Source organism: Lycorma delicatula, chromosome 5, assembly GCF_047948215.1.
Source record: "Lycorma delicatula isolate Av1 chromosome 5, ASM4794821v1, whole genome shotgun sequence".
Lineage (NCBI taxonomy): Eukaryota > Metazoa > Arthropoda > Insecta > Hemiptera > Fulgoridae > Lycorma > Lycorma delicatula.
The window spans coordinates 79,934,895-79,956,969 of NC_134459.1; the positions used below are offsets into that span (position 1 = coordinate 79,934,895).

General features: G+C 27.0%; 1 protein-coding gene across 2 annotated transcripts; it reads left to right on the forward strand.

Annotated features, from left to right (window-relative positions):
* Positions 1-3,014: 3,014 nt before the first annotated feature.
* Positions 3,015-20,358, forward strand: LOC142325103 (optic atrophy 3 protein homolog). 2 transcript variants are annotated; one of them, XM_075366448.1, is made up of 2 exons: positions 3,015-3,370; positions 13,885-14,572. In XM_075366448.1, exons 1-2 carry the CDS (start codon positions 3,229-3,231, stop codon positions 14,499-14,501), a joined length of 759 nt encoding a protein of 252 aa, XP_075222563.1. In that variant the 5' UTR covers positions 3,015-3,228; the 3' UTR covers positions 14,502-14,572. The 2 variants fall into 2 exon arrangements, with proteins under 2 accessions (XP_075222563.1, XP_075222562.1); XM_075366447.1 differs by lacking the exon at positions 13,885-14,572 and adding an exon at positions 19,182-20,358 and having other exon boundaries at positions 3,029-3,370.
* Positions 20,359-22,075: the final 1,717 nt, after the last annotated feature.

Sequence of the window (22,075 nt, forward strand, 5' to 3'; positions counted from 1 at the left end):
AATACTGCTATGTACATGAAAGTACTGAAGATGAAAAATTTTTTTTAAATCCCATCACTTCTTTAAAAAAAAAATAAAAGTATTAGTTTACAAGAGATTATACTAGTTTCATTAAAAAAAGGAATAAATAAAACAGAAATAAATTTGATTGGTAAAATTGAATTTAACGATAAAAATTGATCTTACCTTACGGATTACAATTTCATGGTAATTTTTTTGGATTAGAATTTATAGTACTGGTAGTGAAGGAGAGGAAAAGAATCGTTGAATCGGACAAACGATTCTTTTTTACGAATCCTTTCTGAGAATCGAATCTATGAAATCAATTCCTGAAAAAGAATCGTTTAAACCACCACTACTTACGAATCGATTGACTAATGAGTCTCTTAAACTGAATTCTTTCTTTTTCTGTTTACCCTTCGGAATCACCGTAAGGTATTACTTCAGAGGATGATGATTGGATGTAAATGAATTGTAGTCTTTTACAGTCTCAGGTCAACCATTCCTGAGATATGTAGTTAGTTGAAACCCAACCACCAAATAACACCGGTATCCACGATCTAGTATATCAGATTCTTAAACTGACTATAGTACATAACTGCACATCGTACTGTATTCAAAAGAAAATAAAAATAATATAGTAGTATTAAAAAATGTTGCTTGTATATAACTCAAATTATTTTTCCTAAACTGGAGAAAATTATAGTAAGAATTAGTAGCATTTGTAAAGACTACTTATTAGCAAAAACTGCTTATATCAAAGGCGACGGTATAGAACTCTATATTTCTGTGAGAGAACGAGACAAAGTTCTATAGTTTTATTCGCTAGTTACATTTTAGTAGCTGCATTAAATTGTCATAATCCTTAATAAATAAAACATTCGCCCTTATATTAGTGAATGTCATAAATGACAGAATCTATTAGAATACTAAAAAATGAATTTTCTAATATCATTAAAGGTATTTAAAGATCTGACACAAAAGAAATTCTTTCGGTTAAAAGCTCTAATTACACAGGCCTGCAGAATTTGTGTTGTGGAATGTTTTTTAACTTCTGATAATTGATTCTACGTATTTTTTAACGTTGAATCCGAAAATAACCGTCATTATTTTCATCATTTTAATTGCAAATTTCAAAATTTGTAAAACGTTGAAAAATTGCGAAAATGTGATATAATAAATATATATAAAACTTTTTTTTTTTTTTGTAATAAATTCACTTTTTTTCTATACTATGCATCCTTATCACTGAATAGCTGAATCGTTGAAGAGTGGAAAGGGTCATTGGACCCCTTAATTTATAATGAAAATTGGCACAAAAAAAGCCTAATTTTATTATAGTGCATTTTTAATTTAATTTATTTAATTAATTTTTTATGAGGAATGTCATTCCTTTGGAAACTACTCCCCCTCTTCAGACCCCCTTAATGACGAAGTATATAAAATATTTAAAAATTTATTCCATGTGTCGAAGTTTCTTTGAACGGCTTATACTCTGCTTTGCGCTTTTCCTTCTATCTTTTTTATAGGGTTCATCTCGGTGTTAACATCCTGCAATAGTCCGCCAACATTGTAGTAGTCCATTTTCCAAGTATATTGTATTCTTTGTTTTCGTAGTAGTCCATTTTCCTTGATACTTCCTTTTCATTTCTTTCATGTACTGATGAAATCTGTCATTCATCTCTTCCCTAACGAATTAGGGAGTGAAACTTCAAGCTCATGGAACGGCCTAAATTTCTGTACTTCTGCTGCATGTTCTCAACGATTGATTTGACGTTCGAATCCTTCTTGTTGCCCAGAAACTGAATTACTAAGGTTCCCCAGGCTTCTTTTTCTGTAACTTCCATTTGTTTCTCAAAATTACCGTCTTTTAGCAGTTTTCCAATGTCATGATCAGTAAATATACTCTCTTTTAGTTTGCATAGTATAGCCAAAAAGTGGATTTATTATATAAAAAAAAGTTTTATGTTTGTTTTATTTATCGCATTTTTCAACTTTTTACAAATTTTGAAATTTGCGATTAAAATGATGAAAATACTGAAGGTTATTTTCGAATTCAACGTTAAAAAATACAGAATTAAATATAAAAACTAAAAAATACAATCGCAGGCTTGTGTTATTCAACTTTATTTTAAACGTGGTAATTATAAAATCAATTAGGGAGTTTAAGAATGCCAGAACATTTGGTTGTAAACAAAGTATCTAATGGGAGCTTAAGAAATGACAGATAATTGTAAAATCTGATTTTCTCTATATTGGTTTCAAAATCACCAGGCCTTCAGTCCGATTACCAGAAAGGAAGGAATTTTTTTTTTTATTCAATATTTATGTTCCTTGTTAAAATATGGGTGACGATTAATAGTATTAGGTAGTAAATAGAAAATGTTTTAAATAAACAAAAAGTAGTTAAACTGAAGTTTAATAATCACTTCTTTATTCAGCCGTTTCTTTTTTTAATCCATCAAAAATCTGATATCATGTACTGATTATTTTCAAAAACCGTCTTTCTCACTTAACTATTCTTAACGACTTTTAAAAAGAAAATTAGAACAAAAAAGTTGTTTGGTAAAGAATCTGTAAATGCTTCAATGAAAAGTTTATTTTGATTAGCTTCGGTTTATGTACTAGTGAGAAGATCACTTTTACTACTGTTGAAAAATAGTACTGTAGGGACCGGATTTATTTCTTCAACCAGCCAAATATTTTATTACAGTATTTTTGTTTTGGTTTTCTTAAAAAAAAAAAAAAAGAAATGGAAGATGAAATCTATAAAACACAATTCATATTTGCTTCATTTAGTGAACTAACTGATATTGACCGCAATATTTATGCGACGAATATTCCACATGTGATATTAATCAAAACATCTTTCTTCAAAATCTATTCCCTTTAAAAGTATTGTTGCATTATTAAATAACTATTTTTAAGCGTGCTACACGACGTACTAATATAATCATCGTAGTACTATATTTTTCTAATTTATTGTTTTTTTTTCAAACAGCTGTTTTTGTAATTTCATTATATAGTAAGCTATGGCATCGTCTGTTCAACTTTTCATCGCTGTGGAAATATTGAGGTTAAAAATTTATAATTTGTAATGTTGGTAAATTATCAGTGTTGAATAAAAATAAACAATCACACTTTATACAATTTTATTTATTTTAATCATGATGCAACATTAAACTTATGTCTTTTAAAACAGTTTGGATTAGAGGATAGTTGTTAATCATGGTTATACAAGCTTTTCCGGCTGCCAAACTTGGAGCGTTGTTATTGAGACAAATCAGTAAGCCTATAGCGACTTTTATTAAGGAAAAAGCCAAAGGACATCCATTTTTTCGAACTTATGTGTGTATGCCGCCAGCACATTGTAAGTATGCTTTAATCCTTATTTTATTAATTTTAGGGAGTCCATTAATATAACGAACTGTCGCACTGTTAATCCCTTGTGTTTATTGACTTCACGAAGTAATGTGATACCTCATTACATCATTGCCTTTTTTTAATTTTACAGTTATATGTGTTCTTAGAAGTTTTACCAATCAGATTTCTGTTAAATAATAACTTGAATATTTCAAAAGACAAAATAAAAAACAGAAGTTTGGTGTTTTCATTACCATTTGTATTGTTTTCATTACATTTTTTTATTAACACATTTTTAGTTTGATTCTTTACTATTTTTTTTTTTTCGAAGTTCCTACTTCAAAACTTTTGTGAAACTAAATTTATACAATCTTTACCTGGTGGCTTTTATTTATATATTTTTCTTACTATAAATTCTTTTTATTTTAAGTTGAAAGGTCAAATTACCTTAATTATTCTTTTCTTCATTTATTGTGCTTATTTTTTTTATAAGTATTTCCCTTTGTGTTTAAACTTCTCATTTATTAGATTGTGATTAATTAACGATGTAGTTGTAAAAAGTTTATTCCTTGTCATTTTTTAATTAAAATATATACTTAGTTGCTTAATTTTTATACAGTATTTTTTTGCATTTTCAAGCATAAGCTGAAATTACATAGTTCTTCACTATATACAAAGTATACCACCTCATTCATTTATTCAGATTATGCATAGTTTTGAAAAGATTTGTTGGTTATATTGTGTTTTAACGCTATACAGAAAGATTAACCTTGCATATGTAAACAGCATAATTATTAGTCATTCAAATAAATCTGTGTTTGTAGGTGTGTTTATAATGCCATAATTTACAAATGAAAAATATTTTTAAATGTTTTGAAATACTAAAAGTTATGTTAATATATAATAAACTAAAAATATATTCATATGAATATTTTTCTGCAAACAAATCCCATTTATGATTGCTGTGATATTATCCACCTACTATCATTATCATTTCATGTACAATTCTAAAAAGAACTGTGCATAGATGGATTCTTAAATGTATAAAGTATATATTTATTTAGGTCCTTAATTTACATTTTAGTGTCAATATTAATAGATATTTATGTACAAAGTATGTATGTATTTATTTACACTTATGTGTTAAGTGTTCACTTAAGAGTAAATATATTATATATACTGCCAAGAGTAATATTGTTATCAACCACCATTTTATTTGATTCATCATTGGTATTGAAAAACTATGCTATATTCCAGTGGTCTATCGATGTCTACAGGCATGATTGTTCTAAAATGTTGGGTTTATCCAATTTACTTCAATACATGACCTGTAGCTAATCGTAGTTGGATATAATTTTTATAAATTGACTTTTTTTTTAATACTTACTTTTGTTAAGTAAATAGTTACAATATAAAAACAAAATGTATTATGTTTCTCCATAAAAGTTGGTTGCTTTGGTTTGAATTCGAATACTAGACAGTAGATACTGGTGTACTTTGGTCGTTGGGGTTTAATTAACCACACATCTCAGGAATGATCGACCTGACTCTGTATAAGACTACACTTCGTTTACATGTCATATGTATCATCCTCAGCTCATTAGGCTGGGGAGTTGCTTATTATTCATCAAACTTTCTTAAACAGATTGTAATGTACTTATTAGGAAATAATTTTTTTTAAATATGTATTATTTATTGGATAGCAGGTTAACTAACTAATCATCCCCCATCTTGGAAAAAATTATAAGGCACGAAGCCTGTTAGACCATCCCATCTTGAAATTCATTTTTCCTTTTGATGTCCCAAATCCCTTCCAAAGAAATTAAGAATTTTACTGTTTAATAGAAATAAAAATCTTTTTGGGCCCTTTAATTTTATATTCTCAAGCCATTGTTGTCTCTATGTTTGCATTTAATGAGTGTGTATTCAGTTCTTGTTACACATCCAAATTTCAGTCTGGTCCATCAGCCAATGATTTTTAGGAATCTCAGCACGTAGTTACTTTTGTTCATGAGGTCTAATCATTGTTCAGAGATTTCTGTACAAAATAGTAAATTCTGATGGGTAGTTTGTCCTTTTTCACAAACTCACACCCTCGTTTTCTTAACAACCCTTTTTCCTCATTATCATCAGGGACTACCTTTCCAGGCCAATGGCTACACACTAATAATAATTATTATTATTATTCAACCTTTAACCTAACCTTTTTCTGATTATCATTCTAGGATGTTTAAGTTATATCTTATTTTAAATTTCATGATGCATGAAGGAAAATCAAGTTAATATTTTGTATCCAATGAGAAAATGTTAAATTTGATTGATTTTTTCCTCTCAAAAAGTGCATTCAATTTTATTTATTTAGTAAAACTTGAATATCTTTGCTTTCATTTTATGTTAAAAATATTTATGCTTAAAACAAAAAAAAAAATAAATATTCATACAAAGATATGTATGTTTCTTTGTTTGAGATTTATAAATAATCGTAATACTTTATATAATAGTGCTAATAACTTTATTTTTATTGATAAAGCTAAAGTAAACTGAAGACAAATAAAGTTAAATATTACTATATATATTTATATGAATACATTGACTTGTTCAGAATGAACAGTTTCACTACATTGAAAATCACTGCCAAATTTTGTCTGAACAATGTCTGCCATTGAAATTTGCTTTTAATAATATTTTTTCAGCTTTTTTAAGGTTTCAAGGTATCAATTTTTTTCTTGATATTTTTCATTGGTTTACTAAAAATGGTTGTTTTAAATCTTAATTTTGATGTTCCATTCTCATAAATGAATTCAAACTTAACATAACATTGTCTTCCCCTTGACCCCTACTGATCAAGGTAAAATATATTGTAAAAGTTCTTGTCAAGTTTACTGCCTATAAAATGTCAAAGATCTGTATACTTTTTCACTGTAACAAAGCACTTAGTTTTTCTTTTCTTTACTGACAGGTTCAGGTTTTTTAAGTAAATAATATATTTTTAACTGACAAAAAATATATATTTAACTTACACAGAGTGTCCCAGGAGGATCCTTCTAGACTTCAAATATGTATTCCTCACATTAAAATAATGAAAAAAGGTTATATAAACATGGGTCCAAAAACACTTCATTAGCAAGTTATGGCTAGTGAAAAATTTCATCCTGATTTGTGCTCCACTGCTGAAATGAAGCCCTACTTAAATTTTAAAAAGGAAACGGACAAATTTAGTTTTTTTCTAGGGGTAATTTTCTATGAAGTTGGATGTAACAAAACAAAAAAAAATTGAATTGAAAAACAGTTTTTTAGCTTTGGTATGAAATAACTTTTTTAAATTGTCAATAAACAAATAAAACTTATTCATTAAGTTGATAGAGAATTATTGAATTCTGAAAAAATTGATATAAATAAAATCAATAAAGAATAAGTAATCAATTTATTTAATAGATCAGCCCCAAGTACAAAACACTTGAAATAGGATTACTTACCTTATCTGAGGAATGGTCGAACTGAGACTGTACAAGACTACACTTCATTTACACTCATAAATATCATCCTCATTCATTATCTGAAGTAATACCTGAATGGTAATTCCCAGAGGCTAAACAGGTAAAAGAAAGAAAAGGATGACTTACCTTATTTCATTACATAACAGAAGCGCTTTTGTGAATTTTTTTCACATTATCAGCTGCATACATTTTATATATATATATATATATATATATATATATATATATATATATAACCATCAAAACCTTGCAATCCATGACAATATACTCCCCATTCACTTACAATTCTATGTTAAAAATATTTTAACTAATTCATTTTTTTTTTAAATAAATTAAACTTATACTTTAAAACCATACAAAAATTTTAAGCCTTTTATTTAAATTTAAAATTATAATCCCAACAAGAGATAAAAACATTAAAAAATATAATATTTTTAATGTGTTAACTTTGCTGATAACCTAGTCATTTCTGCCAGTGCTTTATTTTTCAGCTTATCCTTGAATTTTCCTGAAATATTGTGTTGTGAAACTCAGTAGAAATAAGTTATTATAAAAATAAATTTTTACATTTTTAATTATTTACAAAATAGTAATAGAAATCAACATGTGTAGTTAAGTGCAATAGCTATGATTATTGTAAGAGACTGATGAGGCAAAGTTGCTGTAAAATGGTAATCATTCCATGCCAAACTTACTAATGAGAGTAATGAATGGATTGTTTTCTTTGCTTTTTCAGTTATCTGTATGTTTAATTGCAGATCAGCATGTCAAACCCACTGAATTACTCACTCTAGAACTGATCCTTCACTCTGTTTACTACAAGGACTCTTTGTATCAGCTACACATCATTACTCTCATAAAAAGTACCCCAGATCCTTAATGTATATCACTACCATCAGAAAGAATTATGTATAATACAGAAACAAATTAATATACATCTCTCCCTATGAAACAGCATTATACAGCACTGTCTCCATTCAATAAAGGATGAGATTAATATATTTATTATTAAATAATAGAAAATTTTTTTATATTGCATCAAACTTCAATGAATAAAATTAGAAAAAAAACGTGTTTAGGAATTTAGCATGTGTAGCCTAGCTAGTAATTCACATTCCAGTCCTGTTAAATGATATTTACTTAAAAATACTTTAAACTGCTGTAATATTTTATAATTTCTGTATTAATTATTTTCAATACTTTTAGATTTATGTGTATAACACCAAAAGAGTATAATTATGTTTTTATTTAATTCACAGTCTTCAATAATGAACATTCCTCAGTTTACATCAAAATTCTCAATTGTTAACACAGAATAAGTTGACAGAATTTCCCATTAATTTTCAATTCAGATCAATAATCCTCAGTTTAGTTTGCAGTTCTAGAGATTATTTCACTGTTCCACTAGTTTTGAGCATTCTGAACATAAAAAATTAGTTGTAATGTTAAAGTAGTATTAAAACTAGAATTATCATACTTTTCACTGCTGCTGGAATTCTGACTGTTGGTCAGTGAGACATTGCCTTCAGTATAGCCAAACTGAATTGTGCCAACAAGCAATATATGTTTCTTGTATGGTGTAACTTGCCACTCCTCAGCATGTCAGCTTAATTCATTATTCTACACATATTAACTTGCATTAAAATACTGTAAATAAATTTTAATTTGATTGTAAGAATATTTACAGACATAAAATTAAAAATTATTAATGCGATATGTTTTCATTATATTACAAATGTTTTCATTATTATTAATAGAAATGTTTTCATTATATTACAGTTAACATAAAAAAGGACCCTATTGTTTAGGGTAGGAATTAAAAATGCCTAATTAAATAAATATTACTTTAACAAATTTTTGTTTCCTTATGTTTTTATAATGTAAGAGATATTTTTACATTTGTTTTTATAATGGTTGCAGCTTTTGTTTCATTACTACATGGGTATTCACTAACTAAGAAAAATATAAATTTTGTTGAAAGTTTAGCAACTAAAACAGCTATTATTTTAAAACCAGCAATTCTTTAAACAAAAAACCTATCGATAGGCACTGCTCTTAGAAATCAAATGATTCTGCTCATGAAATTAAGTGATATTACTAATGACTGTATGTAAACAAATAAACTGTACTACAAATTAATTATAATTTAGGAAAGTGTAATTTAAAGCAATCACTATATTTGTTTGAAAAATATAAATTAGTTGTAATTATATCATATGAAATATTATAATAGATAATTATATTATACCTTCCAAATATTTCACTTGTAACTATTGTACATTGTTCACTAGGTCTTTGTAATAATATTTCACAATTTTTTTATTTTTGACAAACAATTCTCCATTTGATTTCTCTGAAGTTGAGTTTGAATTAGTTTCTGGTATAATGTTAAGCACAGATCTTTTACATTTTCTGTCTGAATACAGAAATACAATATTGAGAGTACTACTAAATGTTTTAATTATTTTAGGTGGTGATTATATAAATATTTATCTTAAATTTTTTATATTTTTATTTTGTGGGAGAGAGTTCATGCTTCTTTTCCTCATTATATTATAATGAATTAATCTATTAATTTGAAATAAAATCAGTGTACTTATACTGCTTAACAGGTATACTTAAGTACTAACATTTATTAAATGTAAGTGTATTTAAATATAATCATCTCATGAAGTAGTAATGAATGTTAGACCTGTTGGAAGTGGTCAGTAAAGTTAAATTAATAATGAAAATTATGAAAATAAAATCTTATCATGTAATTCAACGTAATAAAAAAAAATGTAATGAAATGAAGAGTTAGCTGCAGTACCAAGCAAGATAAGTATTGATAACTTTGCACACAAATTATTTGCCATTGACAAATCGGCTATAGTAACTTCTCCCTTCTAAGCTCATAATCCTGAATAATTATAAAAATTATTTCATTTCAATAAACAGCCTATGTTTTATTAGAAATATTATAAAAATTGTAAAATTCATATTAATCATACATTAATTGCACTACGCCCTTTCATTAAAAAAGTTGTTTGTTATTTATTTTTATTTTTTTATTAGTAATCTACATTGTGGTAATCTACAATAAAAGCTTTTTAAGGTGATTATTCCATTCTGCTCGCTTAGTCTTTCTACATTCAGGTGATTTATAAAGTTATCCTCCTCCACTCATGAAACACATATGTGGGAACTATTTGAAGCAAAAGGTTTATAAACATGGTCTGAAAATATGTTATTTTCAAGTTACAGCTAAAGAAAAATTTTGTTTCCTTTTCCAAAGGTAAAATAATCCAATACTTAAAATTTTCTTGACATGCTAATAATTGGAAAGCATTAGTAGTGTAATATATTTTCTAATTTGCAAAATTAATTTATTATATATTAGTTTAATTAACCTAATTTATCTTTAAAGGCACCATAAGTGTTTCCAGACCTTTGTTTGTATCAACTTTTGCTTCAAATTACTCTTTGATTTTCCAAAAATACTTTCTATGAATGGAAGTAAGATTCTTTAATCACTTGTGTATGCATGCACGCGCGCGTGTGTGTGTGTTTCTTAACATTTCCAAGCAAAATTTCCCATCAGGGAACTTTTTTGATTTTATTATTCTACAATAGTAATTGTTTGTTACTGTTCTCAGTAATTGCAAGTGCTTTACTTAAATTTGAACAAAGTCATATCTCTAAGCCAAAAATTAACTCCTGCTATAGAAACTGTTCAGTAACAAATAAATATCTTGTTTTCTTTCTTTTTTTTTTTTAAGTAAAATATTCAGTAGGGATTACATCATTTTAAAATATTACACTTTAATGTACATTTTTTACAATGTTACAATCATATGTTTCTTAGATTAATATTCACTTGAGGCATTAATATTTTATCAGTAATCTCTTTTATTTCTTTTCACGTTTTTTGTGCTTTGACGTTCAAACTGAACTGACAACATGACCAATTATTATCAAGGTAAAAACTTATCTTTTTGTGTCTGTGCTGACCTATAAACCTTTTCAAATTGTTATTGAAAAGAATATGTTCAAATAAATATGTTGATATAAATATAAGTAAACATGTTACATTGCTTCTGCAAAATATTTTTCATGAAAGAAGAGGACAAATTTGGTCCAGGAAGTTTGTACAATTGTGCACTGTAATATTTTTATTTGGAATTTGGTACAATTTTTTTTTTATTCTGCTGTATCAATAATAGACCAGAACTACACATTACTTTCTAATTCAGTTTTTTTTAATCATTAATTTGCTTTTACTTGCAGCAAACTATAAAGGTTGCTTTTAGCAATAGATAATAGTTATTTTTTTACATTGATAATATTCTCTGCATTGTTGTACATGTACTGAAATCTTTTCTATTCCTACTGTTTTGAAAATAATTTAAGTAGAACTATTTTTTTAGTTTTTTATGTTGCCACAAAATTTATCAGCACAATATGTGGTTTCTCTTTTACTGATTCTCTAATGTTGATCCCCTTACTGACTGATCTCCAATGAACTTGAGGAGAACTATATTTCTTCATATTTTTAATACTCTGTATTATGAAACAATCTTTTATAATTCAACCCTAAGTGAAATATTAGCTCTTTAAGTAACACTTTTAAGAGAAGGAATTAGTTTTGACTTCTTAGGAGTTGTTGAATTATTTTAAACTCTTACTGCAAAACAAACAGTTTTTTAATAGGGAAACAAAAATACAATATTTCAAACTTTTTTCACATCTTTGTGAGATTTACCTGTTGCAGAAAATAATTTTCTCGCAATCTTATTTTTAGAATGTTTCCTTTAAAAGCTGCTGAAATTTCATTATTCTGCTTAAATGTAAAATTGTAGTTAACAAAATATGCTATTTGAGGACACATAATTGAAAATTGAACACTGCAACAGGTACTCCCTCCAAAATGTATATCTACTTCCAAAAATGTATTCCCAGTTTTTAAATGTTTTTGCCATTGAAGAATCAAATTCTTTATCATTATTTCCAGTCAAATAATTCCGTTTTTAATTGACACAGGATTTTCCAAAATATATTTTTATTGTTTTTTGGGCCATTCCAGGAAGTCTAATTTAGTTTTTATTCAAACATTCGTACAATGATCATACAAATTCATTAGTTTTTATATCAAATTGTATCTTTACACAGGTGTTTGTTCCAGGGTTAAGGCAAGCCTTCTGAGAATTACGTACTTGGTAAAACACAAGTAATATAAAAAGGGAATTTTTTTTATTCAAGACAGTAAATTACAACTTCATGTAAAACACATGAAACTATCATATTTAGAAACAGTAAAGATGTATTTAAAGATAAGGGGAAGTACTAATTAATAGTTAATAAAAAAGGAGTACTGAAAGTGGCAATTGCTCTCAAAAATATGTAATTAAAAAATGGTTAGAGTAAATACAGAATTGACATAAAGTTAGAAGATCCAAAGGTAGTGTGTTTAGTTATCAATAAAAGTTTGGTAAATTATTGGAAACTTTAAAAAAAAGTGAAGTAAGACCACTATTAAATTAATTCAGTGGAAAGTAAATTCTTTTTTTATGTAATAAAAAGAAAATTGAACTTCAGAGCAACCTTGTAAACAATATTCCCATTTTAAAAATGTACACAAATTGGAAGTTGGATGAAATATATTGCAAAGAACATAGGAATCATTAAAACAGCCTTTAGAAAAGCTTTTATGGTGAGAACAAATAAATTTGAGTATTATCGGTACAGTATAATTTTATCTACTTCAAGAGGATCTGAGGGCTCTAAAGCATGCCCTTGGTATACATAAAGTGAGTAGGGCTAGGTCATGTCCTTCCAGATGGTTTCTTATAAATTCAATGGCTCCGTCTCATTCTGTGAGTTGGCAGACTATACCAGGATAGGATTTGGCCATACCTTCAACAATGATGATCGCAAACCAGGTCACCCTTTACAAATATCCATTGCTCTTTGTGTTGAGCCCATTTGAAGCAGGAAGGGTTAGTTTTGCACCTCTCAGGTCAACAAGTTGAGTCCTTGCTGGTCTTTGAATGGCAACTGAAAATGGATGAAAAGATCTAAAATCTTCTTCTGCGACCATGGTGACATGCTGCAGGTAATAGGAGAATAGTCTGCAGCATATTTAGGAGTTAGTTGGCAATGTTCATAGTGCTTTCAACCTTCCATGTGTAATCTTTCTTTCATACCATAAAGAGATGGAATTCCATCTCCATATTCCAAGTTGGTATTACTGATTGAGATCAGTGGAATGAATTTTACCCAATAGTTAATTATAATAATAAGTATTAATAAAATAAAAAAGATCATAATTGATAGCGAGTAAGAGTACTCAACTTAAATCATGAATAGAAGGAATTTTTTTTTGGATGAATTGGCAGTCATTAAAAGTGCAATTCTACTTCAGTTGTTTAATATCTTTAATCTTATGAATTGTTTCACATTAGGTATTACCTATCTTTTGGCACGACTTGATGCAGTAAGTAGTTCAATGCATTCTGTCATTTATTCACAAAAAAAAAATTAAAATCACCTGTTACACTACATATACAATGATAGTTTGGACAGCTGATGCACTTTATGAGGTTAAAAACCCAACATTTATGAACTAGATATTAGTGCTGCGCTTACAAAGGTTTTACCATTTTATTAAAATATTTTTTAGGTACACCTCAAATAATTATTTAATGTTAACATTTAGACATTTCCTTTAATACTGTTCTTTATTTGTTTAATACACATTACATTTTATGTGATGTATTTTATCTGTATAGAAGATCCCCCACCTACAACATACCCTTTAAAATTACATTAGTTTTGAATTAATAAGAAAACACATTGTTAAAGCTGAGCCTGTAAACATTTATGTTTGCACAATAAAAATGGCATATGTAGCCACATAATATGGTAGGGTATTTATACTTGTTTATGCTTTAGCATTATAAATTCATGACAGTATACTGAATACTGGTTTACTGAATTATGTAAACTCCCTTGTTTACATCATTGTTTATTTTGTTTATTTTTACAGTTTATAATTGGTGTGAAGTGAAAATGAAGATGTGGATACTGAATTTAGGTAAACCAGTAAATGTACCACCCTTAAATGAAGCAATGGCAATCGAGTTGGGTTCTAATATTTTAGGAGAAGCTATCATATTTTTTACTGCAGCTGGCTTAATTTTAAGGGAATATGTGAGACAGATACGTAAAGAAGAAATGAAGGAAGAGGCCAGAAACCAAGAATTAAGTTTTTTAAATTATACAGTTAAGGAACTTAATTTTCAAATAGAAAAGCAATATTCACTAATTCGTGATCTGCATCGTGAAATCAATCATCTTGAAGACCATATTATTAATAACCCATGGAAACGTTATGAAAAAGAGAAATCAACTGCAGCTCCCCCTTCACCTCCTGAGACATCAACTGTTATTCCTCAACCACCAGCAGAGAATACCGAATTAAATAAACCTCATGTTATAAATGCAGTTGCATACCAAAGTGAACATGAAGTTAATCCAATGCATTTAGATCATATTAACCGAGATGTTACACATAATCCTGGTGTTTTACTGACTGCTGTTGCTTATCTTACTAATGAAATTTTTAATATTAATAATGATTACTTTACACGAGTACATTTGTAGTCAGATTTATTTGTAAAAATGTTAAATTCTTGTACGTAACCTAGCAAATAATATTATTTGTTTTCTAGTACTTTTAGGAACATTAATTGTAAATAATATTCAGTTCTATATTATTTTTAAACAATCAAATATACAGTTACTTGATAATTATCAAGTAACTTGTTTTTAGTTATGTTTATGTTTCATATTAAATTTGACAACATTGCATTTTAAATGGTCTACATTTGATTGTTATTAAATATTTGAAAGAATTATAATTTTGTGTGGAAAATTAAAGAAAAGAAGGGTTATTGATTCATAATAGTTTAATATGGTATGTTAACATCTGATAAATAAGTGAAAATTAAATTTGTTTGCTTTTCATTTGAATTGCAAATAATTCTCGAGTTCAGTTTTATATTTGTTGTTTTATAAATATGATAGAAATTGCTATAACGATGTATTTTATAAATGATTTTTCCATTCAGTTATGTAACTTTTATCATAATTAAAAAGTACCTACTGATTTTTTTCTTAATTTAATACATTTGAGTGATTTTAATTTAAAAAATTTCTGGGAAGAAACTTGAGAGGGTATCTCAAGTTAAGCTAATATATATATATTTTTTTTTTTTAATTTATTTTTTGTTATATTAAATCCTTCATTTTTACTAAATTCACTATTGGTGATTCTTTATAGAGGAATTCCTCTATTGGTTTCATAAGTAGTTTCTTCCAGATAAACTGACAGTAAGTTATAAAAGGATTTTTTAAGGCATTAATTTTTTTAAAGTAATGTCATCAAAAAACCATTATTAATGTTAATTTTTTTAAATTTATTTACTGTGTAATATATTACATTTTAGACATTTTTACTAGATTATGGCGTTTAATTTCATCTAATCATAATCTATAATTTTAGGTTGAATATAAAATTGTGTTTTGACAAATACATATTTATTTGGGTGTCCCAGTAACTCCAGAATGGCTGCACTGATATGTATAAAATTTTTATCAAACAATTTGATTTTCAGTTGTATAAACAAACATTGGCAGATTTAAAAAAATAGTAAATACTATTTTTCATCAAGATAAAAAACCAAAATTGTTCATCAAATCACCAAGTGAGACTTCGAATAAAGGTTGAATAGATTTGTAAAATTCAGTGTAGTAAAGTTTATTTTATGGTGAAACTTGAGAAAACTTACCTGTGTGTCTGAGTTATCTTTCATACTACATTAAGGTGTTTAGAGACTAAAGAAAATATAGACTGAAACATAATTCAGGGTTAGGTAAAACATTTTTATAATTTCTTCTGAAAGTAAAATATACTGTGGTCATTTTTCTGACCTTTTCAATTTTTAAAACATGATATGCCATATGTAAAATTTCAAACCAATTTCAACCAAGTGCTTGAAACTCAGATATAAGAATATATCTTAATTAAAATCTGCCTGTGAAAAATATACATTATTATTGAGCAGTACAAATAATCTTAACAGTTTACTCAAAAATAATTTTGCATAAAATTAATATTCATTAATAGATTAGAAATATGAAAATTATTGCTAAGCCAAATTTATATTATATCACTTTAGATAAACAGTTGAATTATTATACTGAAAAAAACAAAGGAAAAGATATCTTGTCAGTTTACTATGGTTTAAATATTAATTAATAAAAAAAGAAATTATAAATTTCACTTGTTAGACTATATATAATATTTATTTAAAGGCGTTTCAGTCAGTTCCACTGTACAGAATTTCATTTTAAAAAAATCATAGTGTTTATTTTCCTCTTTCTTAATAAGAACAGTTTATTTTCTTGTTCAATAGAATTGACATATTTTTGTAAAGATCAATTAATTTCAATTCGGGTTTTTAGAGTGTAATTTTTTCATTAATCTCAACATCTAAATTGTTAGTTGATTTCATTTAACTCAAATACTTATTTGTACATTGTAGTTTACTAAATATGAGTAGTTAAAATTATTTGAGCGAGCCCAATAAATATTTTATCTTAAAACACAGCTGGGATTTTAGTATGTTTAAGACAAATTCATCTTATGTAATTGTTAAAATCAGTTTGCAGCTAGTCAGCTAATAAGTTTATAAAGTAGTTTATATCTTGCCTTACTTTAATATAACTGATTTTTTTTATTAATAGAATAGAAATGGAAATAAGAGGTATATCTTACCCAGTAGACACCACCCTAAGTCATTAGTTTGTTTTTGTATGCAATCCCTGGATAGGAAACAGTCCTTTGACAGTTCACAAATCAAACCATCATTATCTCTAAGCTCTAATAGAGAAGTAGCTATCCTGACAGCTACCAAAGACAGTCAGTGTGATGTCAGAGATTCCAGGGTGACTGAACCAACCCCACAGCACTTGTCCAAGGAAGAAAGTATGAATATTAAGAAAAGGGATTGGAGGTGACAATCAACCCACACACAGATGGTCTTTACTGCCCAGGACTACTGTTTTTTTTTTTTTTTGTAATTCTATTAGTATGTACATTCAGACTAGGATGAATAAAAAAAAAACTTTGCAAGTATGATAACATGTAGAAGAACATATTTTATTTCCTGAAGGAAGAAATTTTTAAATAAAAAAAATAAAGTAACAGTAAATTAATGCATTTTTTGTGTAATATACTTACTACAAAATCACATATTATTACAAAATAACAAAAGTCCTTATTTTTTTTATTACAAAATTGCTATTACAAAGTTACATTACAAAATAACCATCCAATAAAAAACATTAAAAGTACGTAAATTGATTGCAGTAACTTATTAGAAGATTCTCTTATAATTTTATAACATCTGTACATTATTGAATTTCTAATCACCTTTTAGAAAAATTCTTATTTTGAAAAAATATAAGAATATTCCTATATTATATAAGAATATATCACTTATATTTTGAAAAAAATACTTTTTTTTTAAAAGCTCTTGAACAGATTGAGATTCACGTAGATAGTTTGGTTTTTTATGAAAAGTTAATGTTTTATGGTTTTAATTTTACATTTCTATAAAAGGAAAGTTGTCAAAGGTAAATTGTTTCCAAATTTACTTTTTTTAAATTTATTTTAATTTCTTTATTTATTTTTAGTTGTCTTTTTTTAATTTAAATATTCATACTGTCTTGAGTATCACAATAATAAAATTAAGTAATAAATTTTATTATTGTGAAAACAAAAACCAGATTTTCTCTTTTAAAAATTACTTTTTCTTAAAAAGTGATGTGTTTAGAAAACATATCAGTTTTGAGCTCCCTTTGTATTTAATTAGTATTTCTAAATACCACCTAACAATGAGACATTATTTTTTTAATTCTTGTGACAGTTGTGTACAAGTACTAAAAATGCAGATGTATATTATACATAACAGAAATCATTTTAAAATTTAATCTTTGGAACAACTGGTTTCAATAAATTTAATTTTGAAAGTTATTGTTTTTTAATCAATATAAAATATAATTACTTTTCAATAATTTTGTTAAATCTAATTTCAAATGTTGAGAAATTTAATTAAAATTGTACCAAAAATTGTAAAAGATTAATGTTTGAAATTTTGCATTTTTTACCTGAACAGCTGAAATTAGAATTCATATAACAATGTTTTCTGTTTTTAAACCTGTCTACTAGGATTAATCATGTGTTCTTCCATCCTACAATTATAGTCTTGTAATCTTATCCTTAATATTGAATTTCAAAAAAGAATCATGACAACAAAGTCATAATTTTCCTTCTTTTTGTTTGTTATTCTCTTTTTGTTATGTGATCATCGAGGTGTGTTTATTTCAGTGAATTAATATCCAGGATACTAGCTCCATGATAGGATTAATAATCGTTGAGCTCTGTAACAAAGCTAACAAGGGGAAGATACAATCTCCTAAAAAATTCCTGCTTAGACTCATTTTAATTGGTTTACTCCCTGACCTCTCTTCACTATTTCTAAGAGTTGCAAATAAGTACTTCTTAAGTTGTTCGTTCTGACCTGTTGTTAGTTTGACTATCAAATTATATGAGGTAAAAACCTCCAAACAATCAGCACCAACTTAGCTTTTGAGATTGATACCAAACTTTTGCTCAGAGTCCAGCTTAGAAGGACCACCTGTTTTTTGTAATATAAAATGCAGAAGAAAAGGAAATATAGAAGAACTTTCTTACATGTGTTCAATTCATGTTAGTCAAATTCACCACCAGTCAAACCTCTGCCATTTAATTTTTAGGGCCTTGTAATTTTTTCTAAACAAAAAATGGTGTTTTTTATCAGATGGTGTAGAACCTTTATTGGACAATCTGTGGATCTGCAAGCATGGCTATGTGTAAATGTGTATGAACTCGTGAAACAATTCCTCTGGATTGATAATTTATTTTATGGGTTGTTATTGTAAGAACTATTTTAGCCAGCAGGAAATACATAAAAAATGACAGTAGAAAATACCACTCACATCCTTAAAATTCCCATTGATTTTGAGGGGGAAAAACACATTGCATGCAGACAAATATGGTATTCTTAAAACCAAAAACTGCTCGTACATAAAACAAAAATCCCACATAATGGCCATGTAAGATTTTAATAAATGTACATATTAGTGTATAAAAGCATATTTATATTTTTATGCTGTTGTGAAAGTAATTAGTGATGACTTACTGGTTTACTGTATTGTGTATTTTGTTTATTGTTACAGTTTATAATTGGTGTGAAGTGAAAGTAAAGATGTGGATGCTGAATTTAGGAAAACCAGTTAGTGTACCACCCCTAAATGAAGCAATGGCAATCGAGTTAGGAGGTAATCTTTTAGGAGAAGCGATCATATTTTTTATTGCGGCTAGCTTACTTTTCTTGGAATATAATAGACAGGTAAGAAAAGAAGAAAAAAAGGAAGCAGCTAGAAAAGAAGAGTTAGGTACACTAAATTATACTATACAGGAACTTTATTTTCAAATAGAAAGACAAGATGCACAAATTCGTGAACTCCATCGTGAAATCTATAATCTTGGAGATCAAGTTGTTCGTAAACCTTGGAAACCTAAACAGTCTTCACCAACTCCTCCGCCTCCTCCTTCACCTCCATCTGATAGTCCATCTGTTACTCCAAAAAAATCAGCAGAAAATACTGATTTAAATAAACCTCAAAACAATATAAATACAGCTACCGTAAAACACCACTTTCATCATCGTCATCATGAAGTCATCCCAATACATTTGGAGCACATCAACAAAGTTGTTGCAGATAATCCTGGTGTTGTACTGACTGCTGTTGCATATCTTACTAATGAAATTTTCAATGTTAGAAATGAATACTATACCCAAATACATTTACAGAGTCAACATTAGATGTAAATAGCTACATTGTTGTAAATAAATTAGTGAATAATTTGATTTGTTTTGTAGTACATATAGAATATGAATTGTAAAATAATGTTCAGTTCTGTTTAATTTTTTTTTTTAACAGTCAACATTATATACTTGCTTGACATTTCAGTCTAGTACAACATGTCTTCAGGTATATTTGTGTTTTATATTAATATAATTATGAGGATGACAGTGAATTTTAAATTGTCTTAATTGTTTACTAAGATTAAGAAAAAGAAGCGGAATTGATTCATACTAGACTGTTATATTACATTTTCATCTGATGAACAAATGAAAATGAAATATATTTTTCTAATTTCATTGTAATCACCAAGCAAGTCTCAAGATATGTTTTTAATGTACTATTTCATACCTATAATAATAATTGCCCTTACATACTTTATGCATCATATCTCCGTTTAGTTATGTACCTTTTATCATAATTAAAATAATAATTTTTTTTTTTGTTTATCGATTTTTTCTGTTTAATAAATTTTTTTTATTTTTTAGTTTGTGTAAATTTTATACTTTTCTTATTTATTTTTCTTTCTAAGTATTTTATTTTTTTATATATTTACTTTATATATATATATATATATATATATGCATCTTAATTAACTGTTGTTAAATTAGGGTTGTAGTTTATTTTAACCCTCCATTGTATTGTCATTGAAAAATTAATTCTATTGAAAGAAATATCAATTTTAATTTTCTCACTTGTACTCGCTGTAACAGTTGTTGCTATAACTTATTTATTTGTAATTATATTTGAATTAATAGGATTTCATAAAGCGCTTACGATTTGAGCTTATGAGAGATTATAATTGCTTTAAAACTTAACTACAAAGACAACTAAAAATTTCTTTTTTTTTATTATTAACTAATATTCTCTATCAGTTTAAACTTGTATAGTAAATTGTATTAAAAAATGTTAATTCATTTGTTGAGGTATAAATGTCCTGAAAAAACTGACAGAATAGTGTTTTCAGATATATACTTGTAGAAATTTTATATTTATGTTTATATATGGATCCATTTGTAAAGTTTTTATATATTTCTGAGACGAGACATGATGTAGTAAAAATAATATCTGTGAAAAATACTTATAAAGGTTTTAAACATATAATAATGATACAAAATAATTAAATAATTTTTAGAATGTTAAATCAAGAATATAAAAATTAATGTAATATTAATTAGTAATTTGAAATGCATTTAAATTATTGTACAAGTCATTTACCCATTGCCAATGTAGTGAATAACAACTTTAAATATACTTTTGGTTTTTTCTTTTGCTTCTTTCCTGATAAAAATTATTTATTTATCTTGAAGATAGTTTTATTGACAACTTAATAAACTGCAGTATGGGATTTACTTTCCAAATTGATTATAATATACTATAATTACAGTAAATTGAATCTACTGATAAGCCTTATGTGTGATAAGCCACACAAATCTACTGATATGTGTGGCTTCACTCAAGTGTTTCTTCTTGCAATAGTACTTAGTAATGAAACGTAGAATCAGGAATAAGATAACTTTTGATAATCATGATTTTCATGTAAATTAATGGTTATTATGTAAGTTAATCTTAATTGGGATAAATTTGATGAATTATATTGATGCTTTTGATCCATATCAAATGTTTCTCATGATACAATTTTTACTGATATTTTATAAGTTAGATGTAATATTTCTTTGAATTATTTACATGTTTAAAATTAATGAATTAATTGTTTACTTTTTACGTAATAGTTATTTTAATTAATTCTGTACTCTAAGATCATTATAACCATTAAACTCCTTATTTTTAAAATTGAAAGTACTGTATAGCTATACTAAACTAACAACAAACTAAGCAGGGTAGCTGACCACGTTTAAGTGAAGTATACTTATGAAAAATTCAAACATCATACACCTCTAAGAATGACCACTTTAATCTTTCGTGGTCAGATGTGTAATGACAACATTCATATACAATATACCACAGTTCAAAGAATTTCTAAATAATTATAAACATCACTGTTTATAATTTATAGGTTAAATATATAATAACCAGAACCAGTAACCTTTGCTGGGCTTCACCAGATAGGCATCTTAACCACTAGTTTTTTTTTTTTTTTACCTTTTGGAGAGAAAGAATCTTGTTGCAGAATTGCATGAACAGAACAACTGCCTCTTATTAGGTATAGCTTGCTTGATTAGCTTACTTAACTGTTTGAGCTG